Source organism: Dendropsophus ebraccatus, chromosome 11 (genome assembly GCF_027789765.1).
Source record: "Dendropsophus ebraccatus isolate aDenEbr1 chromosome 11, aDenEbr1.pat, whole genome shotgun sequence".
NCBI lineage: Eukaryota > Metazoa > Chordata > Amphibia > Anura > Hylidae > Dendropsophus > Dendropsophus ebraccatus.
The window spans coordinates 99145173-99165931 of NC_091464.1; the positions used below are offsets into that span (position 1 = coordinate 99145173).

The following is a 20759-nucleotide window of genomic DNA, read 5'->3' on the forward strand; positions in this document are numbered from 1 at the left end:
GAGCACAATGGGTCCCTTTAAGAGCAACCTGGGTCCCTTTAAGAGCGACCTGGGGCCCTTTAAGAGCGAAATATGTCCCTTTAAAAGCAAAATGTGTCCCTTTAAGAGCACAATGGATCCTTTTAAGAGTGACCTGGGTCCCTTTAAGAGCGATCTGGGTACCTTTAAGAATGAAATTGGTCCCTTTAAGAGCGACCTGGGTCCCTTTAAGAGCGACCTGGGTCCCTTTAAGAGCGACCTGGGTCCCTTTAGGAGCGAAGGGACCTAGGTCGCTCTTAAAGCGACCCAGGTCGCTCCTAAAGAGACCCAAGTCGCTCTTAAAGGGACGGCACCCAGGATTAAAGTTTCTCTTAAAAGGATGTCACTGGTAAAGGGGCGCTCTGGAAGTCACTGGTAAAGGGGCGCTCTGGAAGTCACTGGTAAAGGGGCGCTCTGGAAGTCACTGGTAAAGGGGCGCTCTGGAAGTCACTGGTAAAGGGGCGCTCTGGAAGTCACTGGTAAGGGGGCGCTCTGGGAGTCACTGGTAAAGGGGCGCTCTGGAAGTCACTGGTAAAGGGTCACTCTGGAAGTCAGTAGTAAAGGGGCGCTCTGGAAGTCACTGGTAAAGGGGCGCTCTGGAAGTCACTGGTAAAGGGGCGCTCTGGAAGTCACTGGTAAAGGGGCGCTCTGGAAGTCACTGGTAAATGGGCGCTCTGGGAGTCACTGGTAAAGGGGCGCTCTGGAGGTCACTGGTAAAGGGGCGCTCTGGGAGTCATTGGTAAAGGGGCGCTCTGGGAGTCATTGGTAAAGGGGCGCTCTGGGAGTCACTGGTAAAGGGGCGCTCTGGGAGTCACTGGTAAAGGGGCGCTCTGGGAGTCACTGGTAAAGGGGCGCTCTGGGAGTCACTGGTAAAGGGGCGCTCTGGGAGTCACTGGTAAAGGGGCGCTCTGGGAGTCACTGGTAAAGGGGCGCTCTGGAAGTCACTGGTAAAGGGGCGCTCTTTTCAAGCACTATGTATTTCCCTGGAAATGCAAATCTAGTTAGGTATGCTCTGTGCCCCAATTTAGTAGTAAGGTCCAGTGGCGGATTATAATGTGGGCGGTTTGAGCGGCTGCCCGGGGCCCGAGGCTCCGGGGGGGCCCATGCCACGCCGCCCACATTATAATCCGCCACTGACTCTCTTGTACTGTCCCTTGGCTGATGTGCAGCTGCCGGGGTTGTCCCGTCCTGTCCCCGGCAGCGCGCATCAAAGAGCTCCCCGTGGGCCTGTGGCTGGGACTTCCGGCGCACGGGGAGCTCTCTGATGCGCGCGCTGCTGGGGATAGGACGGGACACCCCCGGCAGCCGCGCATCAGCCGGGGACAGACCAGGAGGCAAGAGGCTCGACGGGGGAACGGATGGCAGGTGAGTTGTGTTGTGGTTTTTTTTTTTGTGTGTTATCTGCTGACTGCTGTGCACAGAGGGGGAAGAGGGTGACCATCTATAAGGGGGGGAAGAGGGGGACCATCTATAAGGGGGGGGGGAAAGAGGGGGACCATCTATAAGGGGGGGAGAGGGTGACCATCTATAAGTGGGGGGAGAGGGTGACCATCTATAAGGGGGGGGGGGAAAGAGGGGGACCATCTATAAGGGGGGGGAAAGAGGGGGACCATCTATAAGGGGGGGAAGAGGGGGACCATCTATAAGGGGGGGGGGGGAAGAGGGGGACCATCTATAAGGGGGGGAAGAGGGGGACCATCTATAAGGGGGGGGGAAAGAGGGGGACCATCTATAAGGGGGGGAGAGGGTGACCATCTATAAGTGGGGGGAGAGGGTGACCATCTATAAGGGGGGGAGGGGGGACCATCTATAAGGGGGGGAAGAGGGGGACCATCTATAAGGGGGGGGAGAGGGGGACCATCTATAAGGGGGGGAAAGAGGGGGACCATCTATAAGGGGGGGAAAGAGGGGGACCATCTATAAGGGGGGGGAAGAGGAAAACCATCTATAAGTGGGGGGAGAGGGTGACCATCTATAAGGGGGGGGGAGGGGGACCATCTATAAGGGGGGGGAAGAGGGGGACCATCTATAAGGGGGGGAGAGGGTGACCATCTATAAGGGGGGGGGGAGGGGGACCATCTATAAGGGGGGGGGAAGAGGGGGACCATCTATAAGGGGGGGGGGAGAGGGTGACCATCTATAAGGGGGGGAAGAGGGGGACCATCTATAAGGGGGGGAAGAGGGGGACCATCTATAAGGGGGGGGGGAAGAGGGACCATCTATAAGAGGGGGGGGAGAGAGGGACCATCTATAAGGGGGGGGGAAGAGAGGGACCATCTATAAGGGGGGGGGGGAAGAGAGGGACCATCTATAAGGTGGGGGGGGGAAAGGGGGACCATCTATAAGGGGGGGAAAGAGGAAAACCATCTATAAGTGGGGGGGAAGAGGGGGACCATCTATAAGGGGGGAAAGAGGGGGACCATCTATAAGGGGGGGGGGAAGAGGGTTACCATCTATAAGGGGGGGAAGAGGGGGACCATCTATAAGGGGGGGGAGAGGGGGACCATCTATAAGGGGGGAAGAGGGGGGACCATCTATAAGAGGGGGAAGAGGGGGACCATCTATAAGAGGGGGGGAGAGAGGGACCATCTATAAGAGGGGGGGGGAGAGGGACCATCTATAAGGGGGGGGGAAGAGAGGGACCATCTATAAGGGGGGGGGGGAAGAGAGGGACCATCTATAAGGGGGGGGGGGAAGAGAGGGACCATCTATAAGGGGGGGGGAAGAGGGGGACCATCTATAAGGGGGGGGGGGGGAAGAGAGGGACCATCTATAAGGTGGGGGGGGGGAAAGGGGGACCATCTATAAGGGGGGGAAAGAGGAAAACCATCTATAAGTGGGGGGGGAGAGGGGGACCATCTATAAGAGGGGGAAGAGGGGGACCATCAATAAGAGGGGGGGAAGAGGAAGACCATCTATAAGGGGGGAAGAGAGGAAGACCATCTATAAGGGGGGGGGGAAGAGGGGGACCATCTATAAGGGGGGGAAGAGGGGGACCATCTATAAGGGGGTGGGGAAGAGGGGGACCATCTATAAGGGGGGGGGGGAGAGGGGGACCATCTATAAGGGGAGGGGGAAGAGGGGGACCATCTATAAGGGGGGGGGGAAGAGGGGGACCATCTATAAGGGGGGAAGAGGGGGGACCATCTATAAGGGAGGGGGAAGAGGGGGACCATCTATAAGGGGGGGGAAGAGGGGGACCATCTATAAAGGGGGGGGGGAAAGAGGGGGACCATCTATAAGGGGGGGAGAGGGGGACCATCTACAAGGGGGGGGAAGAGGGGGACAATCTATAAGGGGGGGAAGAGGGGGACCATCTATAAGGGGGGGAAGAGGGGGACCATCTATAAGGGGGGGAAAGAGGGGGACCACCTATAAGGGGGGGGGGAGAGGGGGACCATCTATAAGGGGGGGAGAGGGGGACCATCTATAAGGGGAGGGAAAGAGGGGGAACATCTATAAGGTGGGGGGGGGAAAGGGGGACCATCTATAAGGGGGGGAAAGAGGAAAACCATCTATAAGTGGGGGGGGAAGAGGGGGACCATCTATAAGAGGGGGAAGAGGGGGACCATCAATAAGAGGGGGGGGAAGAGGAAGACCATCTATAAGGGGGGAAGAGAGGAAGACCATCTATAAGGGGGGGGGGGGGAGAGGGGGACCATCTATAAGGGGGGGAAGAGGGGGACCATCTATAAGGGGGGGGGGAAAGAGGGGGACCATCTATAAGGGGGGGGGGAGAGGGGGACCATCTATAAGGGGAGGGGGAAGAGGGGGACCATCTATAAGGGGGGGGGAAGAGGGGGACCATCTATAAGGGGGGAAGAGGGGGACCATCTATAAGGGAGGGGAAGAGGGGGACCATCTATAAGGGGGGGGAAGAGGGGGACCATCTATAAAGGGGGGGGGGAAAGAGGGGGACCATCTATAAGGGGGGGAGAGGGGGACCATCTACAAGGGGGGGAAGAGGGGGACCATCTATAAGGGGGGGAAGAGGGGGACCATCTATAAGGGGGGGAAGAGGGGGACCATCTATAAGGGGGAAGAGGGGGACCATCTATAAGGGGGGGAAAGAGGGGGACCATCTATAAGGGGGGGGGGAGAGGGGACCATCTATAAGGGGGGAGAGGGGGACCATCTATAAGGGGAGGGAAAGAGGGGAACATCTATAAGGGTGGGGAAGAGGGGGACCATCTATAAGGGTGGGGGAAGAGGGGGACCATCTATAAGGGGGGGAAGAGGGGGACCATCTATAAGGGGGGGGAAGAGGGTTACCATCTATAAGGGGGGGGGGAGAGGGGGACCATCTATAAGGGGGGGGGAAGAGGGGGACCATCTATAAGGGGGGGGAGAGGGGGACCATCTATAAGGGGGGGAAGAGGGGGGACCATCTATAAGGGGGGGGGGAGAGGGGGACCATCTATAAGGAAGGGGAGAGGGGGACCATCTATAAGGGGGGGAAGAGGGGGACCATCTATAAGAGGGGGGGAGAGGGGGACCATCTATAAGGGGGGGGAAGAGGAAAACCATCTATAAGGGGGGGGGGAAAGAGGGGGACCATCTATAAGAGGGGGAAGAGGGGGACCATCAATAAGAGGGGGGGAAGATGAAGACCATCTATAAGGGGGGGGAAAGAGGGGGACCATCTATAAGGGGGGAAGAGAGGAAGACCATCTATAAGGGGGGGGGGAAGAGGGGGACCATCTATAAGGGGGGGAAGAGGGGGACCATCTATAAGGGGGGAAGAGGGGGACCATCTATAAGGGGGCGGGGAAGAGGGGGGCCATCTATAAGGGGGGGGGAGAGGGGGACCATCTATAAGGGGAGGGGAAAGAGGGGGACCATCTATAAGGGGGGGGAAAGAGGGGGACCATCTATAAGGGGGGAAGAGGGGGACCATCTATAAGGGGGGGAAAGAGGGGGACCATCTATAAGAGGGGGAAGAGGGGGACCATCAATAAGAGGGGGGGAAGAGGAAGACCATCTATAAGGGGGGAAGAGAGGAAGACCATCTATAAGGGGGGGGGGGAAGAGGGGGACCATCTATAAGGGGGGGAAGAGGGGGACCATCTATAAGGGGGTGGGGAAGAGGGGGACCATCTATAAGGGGGGGGGGAGAGGGGGACCATCTATAAGGGGAGGGGGAAGAGGGGGACCATCTATAAGGGGGGGGGAAGAGGGGGACCATCTATAAGGGGGGAAGAGGGGGACCATCTATAAGGGAGGGGGAAGAGGGGGACCATCTATAAGGGGGGGGAAGAGGGGGACCATCTATAAAGGGGGGGGGAAAGAGGGGGACCATCTATAAGGGGGGGAGAGGGGGACCATCTACAAGGGGGGGGAAGAGGGGGACCATCTATAAGGGGGGGAAGAGGGGGACCATCTATAAGGGGGGGAAGAGGGGGACCATCTATAAGGGGGGGGAAGAGGGGGACCATCTATAAGGGGGGGAAAGAGGGGGACCATCTATAAGGGGGGGGGGGAGAGGGGGACCATCTATAAGGGGGGGAGAGGGGGACCATCTATAAGGGGAGGGAAAGAGGGGGAACATCTATAAGGGTGGGGGAAGAGGGGGACCATCTATAAGGGTGGGGGAAGAGGGGGACCATCTATAAGGGGGGGAAGAGGGGGACCATCTATAAGGGGGGGGAGAGGGGGACCATCTATAAGGGGGGGAAGAGGGGGACCATCTATAAGGGGGGGAGAGGGGGACCATCTATAAGGGGGGGAAGAGGGGGACCATCTATAAGAGGGGGGGAGAGGGGGACCATCTATAAGGGGGGGGAAAGAGGGGGACCATCTATAAGGGGGGGGAAAGAGGGGGACCATCTATAAGGGGGGGAAAGAGGAAAACCATCTATAAGGGGGGGGGAAGAGGGGGACCATCTATAAGAGGGGGAAGAGGGGGACCATCTATAAGAGGGGGGGAGAGGGGGACCATCTATAAGGGGGGGGGGAAGAGGAAAACCATCTATAAGGGGGGGGGAAAGAGGGGGACCATCTATAAGAGGGGGAAGAGGGGGACCATCAATAAGAGGGGGGGAAGATGAAGACCATCTATAAGGGGGGGGGAAAGAGGGGGACCATCTGTAAGGGGGGGGGGGGAAGAGGGGGGACCATCTATAAGGGGGGAAGAGGGGGACCATCTATAAGGGGGCGGGAAGAGGGGGGCCATCTATAAGGGGGGGGGAGAGGGGGACCATCTATAAGGGGGAGGGGAAAGAGGGGGACCATCTATAAGGGGGGGGAAAGAGGGGACCATCTATAAGGGGGGAAGAGGGGGACCATCTATAAGGGGGGAAAGAGGGGGACCATCTATAAAGGGGGGGGGGAAAGAGGGGGACCATCTATAAGGGGGGGAAGAGGGGGACCATCTATAAGGGGGGGGAAGAGGGGGACCATCTATAAAGGGGGGGGAAAGAGGGGGACCATCTATAAGGGGGGGAGAGGGGGACCATCTACAAGGGGGGGAAGAGGGGGACCATCTATAAGGGGGGGAAGAGGGGGACCATCTATAAGGGGGGGGAAGAGGGGGACCATCTATAAGGGGGGGAAGAGGGGGACCATCTATAAGGGGGGGAAAGAGGGGGACCATCTATAAGGGGGGGGGAAAGAGGGGGACCATCTATAAGGGGGGGGGAAAGAGGGGGACCATCTATAAGGGGGGGGAAGAGGGTTACCATCTATAAGGGGGGGGGGAAAGAGGGGGACCATCTATAAGGGGGGGGAAGAGGGGGACCATCTATAAAGGGGGGGGAAAGAGGGGGACCATCTATAAGGGGGGGGAGAGGGGGACCATCTACAAGGGGGGGAAGAGGGGGACCATCTATAAGGGGGGGAAGAGGGGGACCATCTATAAGGGGGGGAAGAGGGGGACCATCTATAAGGGGGGGAAGAGGGGGACCATCTATAAGGGGGGGGAAAGAGGGGGACCATCTATAAGGGGGGGGGAAAGAGGGGGACCATCTATAAGGGGGGGGGGAAGAGGGGACCATCTATAGGGGGGGGAAGAGGGGGACCATCTATAAGGGGGGGGAAAGAGGGGGACCATCTATAAGGGGGGGGAAGAGGGGGACCATCTATAAGGGGGGGGAAGAGGGGGACCATCTATAAGGGGGGGGAAGAGGGGGACCATCTATAAGGGGGGGGGAGAGGGGGACCATCTATAAGGGGGGGTAGAGGGGGACCATCTATAAGGGGGGGTAGAGGGGGACCATCTATAAGGGGGAAGAGGGGGATCATCTATAAGGGAGGGGGAGAGGGGGACCATCTATAAGGGGGGGTAGAGGGGGACCATCTATAAGGGGGGGAAGAGGGGGACCATCTATAAGGGGGGGGGGGAAGAGGGGGACCATCTATAAGGGGGGGAGAGAGGGGGATTAGCCCCCTCCTCTCCTGACATCCTCTGTGCTGCTGTGACCTCTCCTATAAGATCAGCCCCTCCTCTCCTGACATCCTCTGTGCTGCTTGGACCTCTCCTATAGATCAGCACCCTCCTCTCCTGACATCCTCTGTGCTGCTGTGACCTCCCCAAAAGATCAGCACCCTCCTCTCCTCACATCCTCTGTGCTGCTTGGACCTCTCCTATAAATCAGCCCCCTCCTCTCCTGACATCCTCTGTGCAGCAAGGGACCAAACATTGTGTTTATTGGGGCCAACAGGGAGGGGAGGCAGGCAGTGTTTATTGGGGACAGCGTGGGGGGGGGGGGCAGTAGTGGAGTATAATGTGGGCGGATTGACCGGGGAGGGGGGGGCCAGGTTGGGTGGAAAGCCCGGGGCCCAGGGTACATTTAATAATATAGACCCCCTGTGTGCTGCCCCCAGTAGTATATATACTCACCTGTGTGCTCCCCCAGTAGTATATATCTGGGGGTTACTCACTCGCTGGGATCGCCATCTCCTGGGCCTGAGACGGTTGGCACATCACAAATTGCAGTCCAGTCAGTGCTGTACGCTTTATACTGACCAAAGTCACTTTATTTGTCTGTTCAAAACATAAGACAACAGCAACGTTTTGCAAATAAAATAAAACCTGGGCCGTCTAGCCACTGACTACACATTACAGCTTCCCTAGCTGACTATCTGAGCCTACTGCTCAACTTTACCAGGTACACTGGTCTCACCCAGACTTCTTGTCTGCAGCTCCCACAGGCCTAGCGCTGCCTGTGTTCTCCCACCCTGGGAGCCCTCACCTGGGAGCCCTCACCTGGGAGGAGCCATCACCTGGGAGCCATCACCTGGGAGCCCTCACCTGGGAGCCCTCACCTGGGAGCCCTCACCTGGGAGCCCTCACCTGGGAGCCATCACCTGGGAGTCCTCACCTGGGAGGAGCCATCACCTGGGAGCCATCACCTGGGAGGAGCCATCACCTGGGAGCCCTCACCTGGGAGCCCTCACCTGGGAGCCCTCACCTGGGAGCCCTCACCTGGGAGCCATCACCTGGGAGCCATCACCTGGGAGCCCTCACCTGGGAGCCCTCACCTGGGAGCCATCACCTGGGAGGAGCCATCACCTGGGAGCCATCACCTGGGAGGAGCCATCACCTGGGAGCCATCACCTGGGAGCCATCACCTGGGAGCCCTCACCTGGGAGCCCTCACCTGGGAGCCATCACCTGGGAGCCATCACCTGGGAGCCCTCACCTGGGAGCCATCACCTGGGAGCCCTCACCTGGGAGCCCTCACCTGGGAGCCATCACCTGGGAGCCCTCACCTGGGAAGCTCTGGAGTCTCTAATAGATCCACCAGGTGGTTTCAGAGCCTCATTAGCTCTAGGACTGGAGTGGAGTATCTCGACCAGGAGCTCCACCTGAACTCCAATTCCCACTCCAGAGGCATAGAACTGCCTCTTACAGCCCCACCATGCCACTATATATATATATATATATATATATATATATATATATACCCCCCATCTTTATATAACCCTGTAATATATATATATATATATATATATATATACCTGCCATCATTATGTAATCCTGTAATAATATATATACCTGCCATCATTATATAATCCTGTAATATAATATATATATATAATTTTATATATATATAAAAAGGAGAAAATTGGCCGCACATCTATGACTCTGTTCACACTGCAGGTTGCACGCTGCTCATGACATGGTACACTCTGTTTGATCAAATGGTTTGCCAAGATCCTCACTTTTTTATATTTACAGAGCAGGTGTTTGCGCTGGGAGGAGTATATACAGTAAGCCCTTGCACCTGTGGGTTGCTGCTGCACCTTCTGTTTTTTTGTATATATATATATATATATATATATATATATATATATATATATATACCCGGCATCATTATATAACCCTGCAATAGCATTGATGATTTCTGTATCTGCAGGACGGGACTCCAATGTGACTAAATTGCGGGAGATATTCAGCCGGTCGGGCTCCGATGTCCGTCTCTCCCCGAGATATAAGCTGACTATTGATGGTGCCGGTAATCGGTGCGATGAGTTCATCTGGAGTTATAATGGATCCTCACAGCTGATCCGACTTTCCAGAGGCAAGAAATGTAGAGAGCCAGAAAATGACTACAATCTATTCTCTAACTACAATGTATCCGAGGACGGACACCTGACCCTGATCAACGTCCCCAGGAACAACACCGGGATCTATACCGTTGAAGTGTTTGGCTCAGGAGGAGAGGCGCGGTTCACGGATATCTATACCCTCCATGTACAAGGTACAGCACACAGCTACTACTCAGCATCTCATCACTACACACCAGGAAGGATACAACACAACCTAAGGACTCTACCTGCTGGGATCATAAATCACGGCCGAGACTGCACTATTGGCAATAAGATTCTGCTCTTTTGTGTTTCTTGCTCTCATCTGAACTCTAACCTATACTTTCTGCTCCTGGTCTGCCGCCCCCGTCTGACTTCTGGTCACGTCTCAGGTCACCTTGTTATGTTCTGCTGATTCTGCGGCTGTCAGTTCTCCCTCTCTCCCTGCCAGTCAGTGGGCAATGTCATCAGGTGTCTGTGGTTGGAGATCAGGGGGCTGGCCAATCTCGTTCTGGACCAAACCCCTAACCCCCTATAAAACATCCCAAGTGTATTAACCCCTTTTTGGCTATTGAGTCTAGTTCACCCCTAGTAGCCCAGCTCTGTGACCTGTGCTCGGTACCTTGACTATTCTGCACTGACCATTTTCTACGTGACCTGACCATCCGCCTGCCTTTAATTCTTTGTACCTCTGCTGTCCTCTGGCTTTGACCCAGCTTTCTGACTCTGCTCTGTTGTGTTTGTCCTGTCTATGGTCAGTGTACCACCCTATTTAAGTTAGGGACTGTCCCAGTGGTTGTCCGCAGCCACCTAGGGCTGATTGTGGCAGGTAGGCAGGGATAGTGAGCAGGGACAGGAGCAGGGTCCACAGCCTGCATCTCACCCATCCCTTCCTTGATGTCCCTTCCAATGAAACAGCACTGGCTGGAACCAAATGGAAAAAAGTAGCGTGGCGTACACGCCTCACCAAACGGGACCCCTCCGTCCGGATACAATCCAACAAACTAGCAGGAAACAGCACCTCATGACAAACGAGATTCCTTTATTCACATCTAACACAATGTTTTGGCCAGTGCTCAGTCTTTCTCAAGCGATTGCCTCAAACGTCACCTTAGATGTGAATAAAGGAGTACTACTGTGCCCCCTACTGCTACTGTGCCCCTTCAGTGTAATGGCTGCGGTCCATGATCCTCCCTGGCAGCTTCTCAGGTGACCGGGACAAATTTGACAGGTTCAGGAAGTCCTGTCGTCTTTATTTCAAGGTGAACCATTTTGGATATAGTGATGTCCCTTTTATACGGTGATCCTCAGGCCTGGGCTCTGAAGCTTCCTTCCTCAGTGGGGGAGCCTGGATCGCTTCCTTCAGTCCTTGGGTGCCGTCTACGCCAAACCCGATCACGTCAGTCATGCCGAAACCCATCTTCTGACTATCCGTGAGGCTAAGCGGGTAGCAGAGGATTACTGCATGGAGTTTTGGAAGCAATGCATGGGGATGGGCTGGTGTGAGCTGACGCTGAATGCCCTATATACCAAGGGCTTTCAGAGGTTATCAAGGATGCCTGGGTTGGGCATCCCGAGTCACTGGAGCAGGCCATGGCGTTAGTGGTCAGAATTAACCGTAGACTTAAAAAGAGGCGAATAGAGAGAGTGTGTCCTGACTTGCCTAAACCATCTGTCATCTCTTTTCCTCAAAAAAAAATCTATCTTCAAATCCTGTGAGCGGAGAATTGCCTATGCAGCTTGAAGCCATTGATGCCAAGACCCAGCGTGCCCATTGACTCCAAAACAACTTGTGTTTGCACTGTGGTAAACCAGGTCACCGGGTCCATGAATCAATACCGCCATACTGTGACTGGATAACACCGCCACACCAGGCCTGACCAATACTGCCATACTGTGACTGGATAACACCGCCACACCAGGCCTGACCAATACTGCCATACTGTGACTGGATAACACCATCAGACCTGACCAATACCACCATACTGTGACTGGATAAAACCACCAGACCTGACCAATACCCCCATACTGTGACTGGATAACACTGTCATACCAGACATGACCAATACCACCATACTGTGACTGGATAATACTGACATACCAGACATGACCAATACCACCATACTGTGACTGGATAATACTGACATACCAGACCGGACCAATACCACCATACTGTGACTGGATAACACCGCCATACCAGATGTGACCGATGCCACCATACTGTGACTGGATAGCACCACTATACCAGACCTGACCAATACCGCCATACCGTGACTGGATAACAATGCCACACCAGACCTGACCAATACCACCATACTGTGACTGGATAACACCACCAGACCTGACCAATACCACCACACTGTGACTGGATAACACTGCCATACCAGACCTGACCACTACCACCATACTGTGACTGGATAACACTGCCATACACGACGTGACCAATACCGCCACACTGTGACTGGATAACACTGCCATACCAGACCTGACCAATACCGCCATACTGTGACTGGATAACACCCCCATACCAGACCTGACCAATACCACCATACTGTGACTGGATAACATCGCCATACCAGACCTGACCAATACCACCATACTGTGACTGGATAACATCGCCATACCAGACCTGATACCGCCATACTGTGACTGGACAACACCGCCATACCAGACCTGACCAATACCGCCATACTGTGACTGGATAACACTGTCATACCAGACCTGACCAATACCGCCATACTGTGACTGGACAACACCTCCATACCAGACCTGACCAATACCGCCATACTGTGACTGGACAACACTGCCATACCTCATAGCATAGTAAATGTGTCTTAAAAATAATGGTCTTTTAATTAGCCTAATAAACTCACCTGGTTGGGAGCAGAAGCGCAGCATCATACATTACCTGCAGGGCTTCTTCTCGGCGCTGTCTTCATCCCCGAGTCCCGCGCGCTCTATCTCCCGAATGGCCGGTCAGCTGACAGAGCGCTCAGCCAATCACAGGTCAGCTGACCGGCCATTCGGAAGATAGAGCGCGCGGGACCCAGGGATGAAGACAGCGCCGAGAAGACCTGCAGGTAACGTATGATGCTGCAAGGACATCGGTAACGATGTCCCTGCAGCCCTCGCTCAATGATCATCGGGCCGTGGAATAGGCCCAGTAAACGAGCGGCGATCTAGCAGATTGCTGGGGGGGCAGCTGGGGGGAAACAGATTGCTGAACTCAGGGAGACTGGCCAAACGACAACACTGCTGGCTGCTAGTGAAAGCGCTCAATGCAGTGAAGTCCTAGGTGCATTGCCCCCTGGAAAACATGAATATGCAAAAGAAGAACCCGTGGAGCCTCATTAAACAGTCTCAAAACCCAGGACTAGCCAGATATCCCTCCGGGAAGGACCCAGCCAAGCGGCAGCTCCTGTTAGGAAACCACCAAAACCACCATATTAAGTGGCCCTATAAGTCAATGTAATGACAAGGGATAAACCAAGGCTAGGTAACCATCCACATACAGCTGTTTCAGGGTGTTGCCCCTCATCAGTGTGGAGCAGGATTCTGGCTAGGTGGGAGCAATGCCTAGTAAAGCCATTAGAGAAACAGATTGCTGAACTCAGGGAGAACAGCCAAATGACAACACTGTCGGCTGCTAGTGAAAGCGCTCAGTGCAGTGAAATCCTAGGTGCATTGCCCCCTGGGAAACATGAATATGCAAAAGAAGAGCCCGTGGAGCCTCATTAAAGAGTCAGCTGGGGGGGCATCGCAGCATAGGAGGGAGAGGGGGTGACACTGGGGTGACTGTGAGCTGCAAGCCCCCCCCAGCTGACAGTTTCCCTCCCGCCAGGGGGTGTAGCAGGAGTATAATACCAGGAGGTGTAGCAGGAGTATAATGCCAGGAGGTGTAGCAGGAGTATAATGCCAGGAGGTGTAGCAGGAGTATAATGCCAGGAGGTGTAGCAGGAGTATAATGCCAGGAGGTGTAGCAGGAGTATAATGCCAGGAGGTGTAGCAGGAGTATAATGCCAGGAGGTGTAGCAGGAGTATAATACCAGAAGGTGTAGCAGTAGTATAATGCCAGGAGGTGAAGCAGGAGTATAATGCCCGGAGGTGAAGCAGGAGTAATGCCAGGAGGTGAAGCAGGAGTATAATACCAGGAGGTGTAGCAGGAGTATAATACCAGAAGGTGTAGCAGGAGTATAATGCCAGAAGGTGTAGCAGGAGTATAATGCCAGAAGGTGTAGCAGGAGTATAATGCCAGGAGGTGTAGCAGGAGTATAATACCAGAAGGTGTAGCAGGAGTATAATGCCAGGAGGTGTAGCAGGAGTATAATGCCCGGAGGTGAAGCAGGAGTATAATACCAGAAGGTGTAGCAGGAGTATAATGCCAGGAGGTGTAGCAGGAGTATAATGCCCGGAGGTGAAGCAGGAGTATAATGCCCGGAGGTGTAGCAGGAGTATAATACCAGAAGGTGTAGCAGGAGTATAATGCCAGGAGGTGTAGCAGGAGTATAATGCCCGGAGGTGAAGCAGGAGTATAATGCCAGGAGGTGAAGCAGGAGTATAATGCCCGGAGGTGTAGCAGGAGTATAATACCAGGAGGTGTAGCAGGAGTATAATGCCAGGAGGTGTAGCAGGAGTATAATAACAGGAGGTGTAATGACAAGGGATAAACCAAGGCTAGGTAACCATCCACATACAGCTGTTTCAGGGTGTTGCCACTCATCAGTGTGGAGCAGGATTCTGGCTAGGTGGGAGCAATGCCTAGTAAAGCCATTAGAGAAACAGATTGCTGAACTCAGGGAGAACAGCCAAATGACAACACTGTCGGCTGCTAGTGAAAGCGCTCAGTGCAGTGAAATCCTAGGTGCATTGCCCCCTGGGAAACATGAATATGCAAAAGAAGAGCCCGTGGAGCCTCATTAAAGAGTCAGCTGGGGGGGCATCGCAGCATAGGAGGGAGAGGGGGTGACACTGGGGTGACTGTGAGCTGCAAGCCCCCCCCAGCTGACAGTTTCCCTCCCGCCAGGGGGTGTAGCAGGAGTATAATACCAGGAGGTGTAGCAGGAGTATAATGCCAGGAGGTGTAGCAGGAGTATAATGCCAGGAGGTGTAGCAGGAGTATAATGCCAGGAGGTGTAGCAGGAGTATAATGCCAGGAGGTGTAGCAGGAGTATAATGCCCGGAGGTGTAGCAGGAGTATAATGCCAGGAGGTGTAGCAGGAGTATAATACCAGAAGGTGTAGCAGTAGTATAATGCCAGGAGGTGAAGCAGGAGTATAATGCCCGGAGGTGAAGCAGGAGTAATGCCAGGAGGTGAAGCAGGAGTATAATACCAGGAGGTGTAGCAGGAGTATAATACCAGAAGGTGTAGCAGGAGTATAATGCCAGAAGGTGTAGCAGGAGTATAATGCCAGAAGGTGTAGCAGGAGTATAATGCCAGGAGGTGTAGCAGGAGTATAATACCAGAAGGTGTAGCAGGAGTATAATGCCAGGAGGTGTAGCAGGAGTATAATGCCCGGAGGTGAAGCAGGAGTATAATACCAGAAGGTGTAGCAGGAGTATAATGCCAGGAGGTGTAGCAGGAGTATAATGCCCGGAGGTGAAGCAGGAGTATAATGCCCGGAGGTGTAGCAGGAGTATAATACCAGAAGGTGTAGCAGGAGTATAATGCCAGGAGGTGTAGCAGGAGTATAATGCCCGGAGGTGAAGCAGGAGTATAATGCCAGGAGGTGAAGCAGGAGTATAATGCCCGGAGGTGTAGCAGGAGTATAATACCAGGAGGTGTAGCAGGAGTATAATGCCAGGAGGTGTAGCAGGAGTATAATACCAGAAGGTGTAGCAGGAGTATGAAGGCAGGAGGTGAAGCAGGAGTATAATGCCCGGAGGTGAAGCAGGAGTATAATGCCAGGAGGTGTAGCAGTAGTATAATGCCCGGAGGTGTAGCAGGAGTATAATACCAGGAGGTGTAGCAGAAATAATGCCAGGAGGTGTAGCAGGAATAATGCCAGGAGGTGTAGCAGGAGTATAATACCAGGAGGTGTAGCAGGAGTATAATGCCAGGAGGTGAAGCAGGAGTATAATGCCAGGAGGTGTAGAAGGAGTATAATGCCAGGAGGTGAAGCAGGAGTATAATACAAGGAGGTGTAGCAACAGTATAATGCCAGGAGGTGTAGCAGGAGTATAATGCCAGGAGGTGTAGCAGTAGTATAATAACAGGAGGTGTAATGACAAGGGATAAACCAAGGCTAGGTAACCATCCACATACAGCTGTTTCAGGGTGTTGCCACTCATCAGTGTGGAGCAGGATTCTGGCTAGGTGGGAGCAATGCCTAGTAAAGCCATTAGAGAAACAGATTGCTGAACTCAGGGAGAACAGCCAAATGACAACACTGTCGGCTGCTAGTGAAAGCGCTCAGTGCAGTGAAATCCTAGGTGCATTGCCCCCTGGGAAACATGAATATGCAAAAGAAGAGCCCGTGGAGCCTCATTAAAGAGTCAGCTGGGGGGGCATCGCAGCATAGGAGGGAGAGGGGGTGACACTGGGGTGACTGTGAGCTGCAAGCCCCCCCCAGCTGACAGTTTCCCTCCCGCCAGGGGGTGTAGCAGGAGTATAATACCAGGAGGTGTAGCAGGAGTATAATGCCAGGAGGTGTAGCAGGAGTATAATGCCAGGAGGTGTAGCAGGAGTATAATGCCAGGAGGTGTAGCAGGAGTATAATGCCAGGAGGTGTAGCAGTAGTATAATGCCCGGAGGTGTAGCAGGAGTATAATGCCAGGAGGTGTAGCAGGAGTATAATACCAGAAGGTGTAGCAGTAGTATAATGCCAGGAGGTGAAGCAGGAGTATAATGCCCGGAGGTGAAGCAGGAGTAATGCCAGGAGGTGAAGCAGGAGTATAATACCAGGAGGTGTAGCAGGAGTATAATACCAGAAGGTGTAGCAGGAGTATAATGCCAGAAGGTGTAGCAGGAGTATAATGCCAGAAGGTGTAGCAGGAGTATAATGCCAGGAGGTGTAGCAGGAGTATAATACCAGAAGGTGTAGCAGGAGTATAATGCCAGGAGGTGTAGCAGGAGTATAATGCCCGGAGGTGAAGCAGGAGTATAATACCAGAAGGTGTAGCAGGAGTATAATGCCAGGAGGTGTAGCAGGAGTATAATGCCCGGAGGTGAAGCAGGAGTATAATACCAGGAGGTGTAGCAGGAGTAATTACAGGAGGTGTAGCAGGAGTATAATACCAGAAGGTGTAGCAGGAGTATAATGCCAGGAGGTGTAGCAGGAGTATAATGCCCGGAGGTGAAGCAGGAGTATAATGCCAGGAGGTGAAGCAGGAGTATAATGCCCGGAGGTGTAGCAGGAGTATAATACCAGGAGGTGTAGCAGGAGTATAATACCAGAAGGTGTAGCAGGAGTATGAAGGCAGGAGGTGAAGCAGGAGTATAATGCCCGGAGGTGAAGCAGGAGTATAATGCCAGGAGGTGTAGCAGTAGTATAATGCCCGGAGGTGTAGCAGGAGTATAATACCAGGAGGTGTAGCAGAAATAATGCCAGGAGGTGTAGCAGGAATAATGCCAGGAGGTGTAGCAGGAGTATAATACCAGGAGGTGTAGCAGGAGTATAATGCCAGGAGGTGAAGCAGGAGTATAATGCCAGGAGGTGTAGAAGGAGTATAATGCCAGGAGGTGAAGCAGGAGTATAATACAAGGAGGTGTAGCAACAGTATAATGCCAGGAGGTGTAGCAGGAGTATAATGCCAGGAGGTGTAGCAGTAGTATAATAACAGGAGGTGTAGCAGGAGTATAATGGCAGGAGGTGAAGCAGGAGTAATGCCAGGAGGTGAAGCAGCAGTATAATACCAGGAGGTGTAGCAGGAGTATAATACCAGGAGGTGTAGCAGGAGTATAATGCCAGGAGGTGTAGCAGGAGTATAATGCCCGGAGGTGAAGCAGGAGTATAATACCAGGAGGTGTAGCAGGAGTATAATACCAGGAGGTGTAGCAGGAGTATAATGCCAGGAGGTGTAGCAGGAGTATAATGCCAGGAGGTGTAGCAAGAGTTTAATGCCAGGAGGTGTAGCAGGAGTATAATGCCAGGAGGTGTAGCAGGAGTATAATGCCAGGAGGTGTAGCAGGAGTATAATGCCAGGAGGTGTAGCAGGAGTATAATACCAGAAGGTGTAGCAGCAGTATAATACCAGGAGGTGTAGCAGGAGTATAATGGCAGGAGGTAAAGCAGGAGTATAATGCCCGGAGGTGAAGCAGGAATAATGCCAGGAGGTGTAGCAGTAGTATAATGCCAGGAGGTGAAGCAGGAGTATAACACCAGGAAGTGTAGCAGGAATAATGCCAGGAGGTGTAGCAGGAGTATAATAACAAGAGGTGTAGCAACAGTATAATAACAAGAGGTGTAGCAACAGTATAATGCCAGGAGGTGAAGCAGGAATATAATGCCCGGAGGTGAAGCAGGAGTAATGCCAGGAGGTGTAGCAGGAGTATAATACCAGAAGGTGTAGCAGGAGTATAATACCAGGAGGTGTAGCAGGAGGATAATACCAGGAGGTGTAGCAGGAGTATAATGCCAGGAGGTGTAGCAGGAGTATAATGCCAGGAGGTGTAGCAGGAGTATAATGCCAGTAGGTGTAGCAGGAGTATAATACAAGGAGGAGTAGCAGGAATAATGCCAGGAGGTGTAGAAGGAGTATAATGCCAGGAGGTGTAGCAGGAGTATAATACCAGGAGGTGTAGCAGGAGTATAATACCAGGAGGTGTAGCAGGAGTATAATGCCAGGAGGTGTAGAAGGAGTATAATACAAGGAGGTGTAGCAGGAGTATAATACCAGGAGGTGTAGCAGGAGTATAATACCAGGAGGTGTAGCAGGAGTATAATACCAGGAGGTGTAGCAGGAGTATAATACCAGGAGGTGTAGCAGGAGTATAATGCCAGGAGGTGTAGAAGGAGTATAATACAAGGAGGAGTAGCAGGAATAATGCCAGGAGGTGTAGAAGGAGTATAATGCCAGGAGGTGTAGCAGGAGTATAATACCAGGAGGTGTAGCAGGAGTAATGCCAGGAGGTGTAGTAGGAGTATAATGCCAGGAGGTGTAGTAGGAGTATAATGCCAGGAGGTGTAGTAGGAGTATAATTCTACCTTTTGTAATGATGTCACTATTTACTATTGTCAGGGATTACTCCGCTCTGTGAGGGATTACTCCGCTCTGTCAGGGATTGGTCCGCTCTGTCAGGGATTGGTCCGCTCTGTCAGGGATTTGCGATGCCCTGGCCCCTGGGGGCCACTTCCGCAGTGCTGGTGTTATGAGCGGGCAATGACCGGGGCAGCTGCAGGGGTTATACTTGTCACGGTATAGGCCTGAGGGCGGCACAGCTGCAGGGCCGGTCTGTGGAATCTGCGGGTGATGATGGGCATGCGATTCTTCGCTGCACCAGTTAGTGGACACCAATGCCAGGGTTCAGTAACAGCGGTTTTATTATAGATGAGGTAACTAGTAGCAACAGTTCTGTCCGGATGCAACCGGGTATATAGCAGGCTCTGACAAATAAAGCAGGAGTGGTGCTGCATAGGCTGTGAGAATACGTGCCGGATGATGGGAGTAGGAGTATGAGAGAAATAGCGTTGCTGGGTGGATTAGCTTGAGAGTAATACTTGCTGTGAATCCTTGTAGCGATGAGGAGAGATAACGGAATGACACCCAGATGAGAGAGAAGAATCCGGTCACTTGAGCAGGCAGGTACAGCCGAAGACTTGAATACAGCAGCAGACTCAGTCACTCTTCTGAGGGAGAGGACAGAACAACACAACCTCCTTGCTTGAAAGCAGGGGCTGAACTGACTTGTCAGCAGGAAGTGGGAGGTCACATGGTTGCTCCTGGCCAGAGCTGGTCGGCCATTGGAGGAACCATGGTTACAGGTCACGTGATCAACAGCCTTGCATACCACTGTACAATGCAATAATACATAGGAATACATGAGAATACACATGAGAATGCACATTACCAGAGAATACCAGGGGAAAACCAGCAGCAGTTGCAGTGCAAACACTTACCAGAACAGACATGGACACAGCAAGAGAAATGGCCATAATAGGAGTAGTAGTCTGCATGTTCTGGGACACTGCAGATTACTCCGCTCTGTCAGGGATTACTCCGCTTTGTCAGGGATTGGTCCGCTCTGTCAGGGATTGGTCCGCTCTGTCAGGGATTGGTCCGCTCTGTCAGGGATTACTCCGCTCTGTCAGGGATTACTCCGCTTTGTCAGGGATTGGTCCGCTCTGTCAGGGATTGGTCCGCTCTGTCAGGGATTACTCCGCTCTGTCAGGGATTGGTCGGCTCTGTCAGGGATTGGTCCGCTCTGTCAGGGATTGGTCGGCTCTGTCAGGGATTACTCCGCTCTGTCAGGGATTGGTCGGCTCTGTCAGGGATTGGTCCGCTCTGTCAGGGATTGGTCCGCTCTGTCAGGGATTACTCCGCTTTGTCAGGGATTACTCCGCTCTGTCAGGGATTACTCCGCTCTGTCAGGGATTACTCCGCTCTGTCAGGGATTGGTCCGCTCTGTCAGGGATTGGTCGGCTCTGTCAGGGATTACTCCGCTCTGTCAGGGATTGGTCCGCTCTGTCAGGGATTACTCCGCTTTGTCAGGGATTACTCCGCTCTGTCAGGGCCGCTCTCTTTTACTTGCAGCTTCAGTTGCACAATCCTGCATTTACTGTGTAACCCACATGACGGGCAGGAAGCAAAACTAGGGGGGCGGGTACAATGATGGACCAAACAGGGAGAAGCACTGCATGATGGGAAATGTAGTTACCTGGCCAGTGCCATCTTGGCTACAGAAAGGCTTTTAGACAAACTTGTAACACAGAAATGATGGCGGCTAGAAAGGCGGGAGACGGCTCAAAATACTCAGGGGAGTTTGATGAGTAAGACAAGATATGTTTGGAAGCATTTTTTTTTAGCTCTTGGGTGGAATACCCCTTTAAGTGGCTCTAGAAGGCGTCATGTCTTGGAAGGGGGCGAAGCATCCCAATAGCATCTATACGGACCATAAAAACATCTTTAAACTGCTCAACGTCTTAATCCCAGGTCCTTCTACTTCTCCAGGTTTAACTGCGTCATCAACCAAAGCCAATGGTTTTTTACTGGCATCTGTGGCATCAAGTTCTTGGGCAAGAGGAGACTCCTCGTGACATCACTCCTCCTGAATACTTA

At 53.2% G+C, this 20759-nt stretch overlaps 1 protein-coding gene across 1 annotated transcript in view; it reads left to right on the forward strand.

The window, feature by feature from the left end:
* LOC138767448 (uncharacterized) overlaps window positions 1-20759 on the forward strand; it is a 134097-nt gene that overhangs the window by 30848 nt on the left and 82490 nt on the right. The window contains exon 2 of the mRNA XM_069944950.1: window positions 9374-9718. Coding sequence (XP_069801051.1) covers window positions 9374-9718 — 345 coding nt within the window. The remainder of the gene's footprint in view (window positions 1-9373; window positions 9719-20759) is intronic.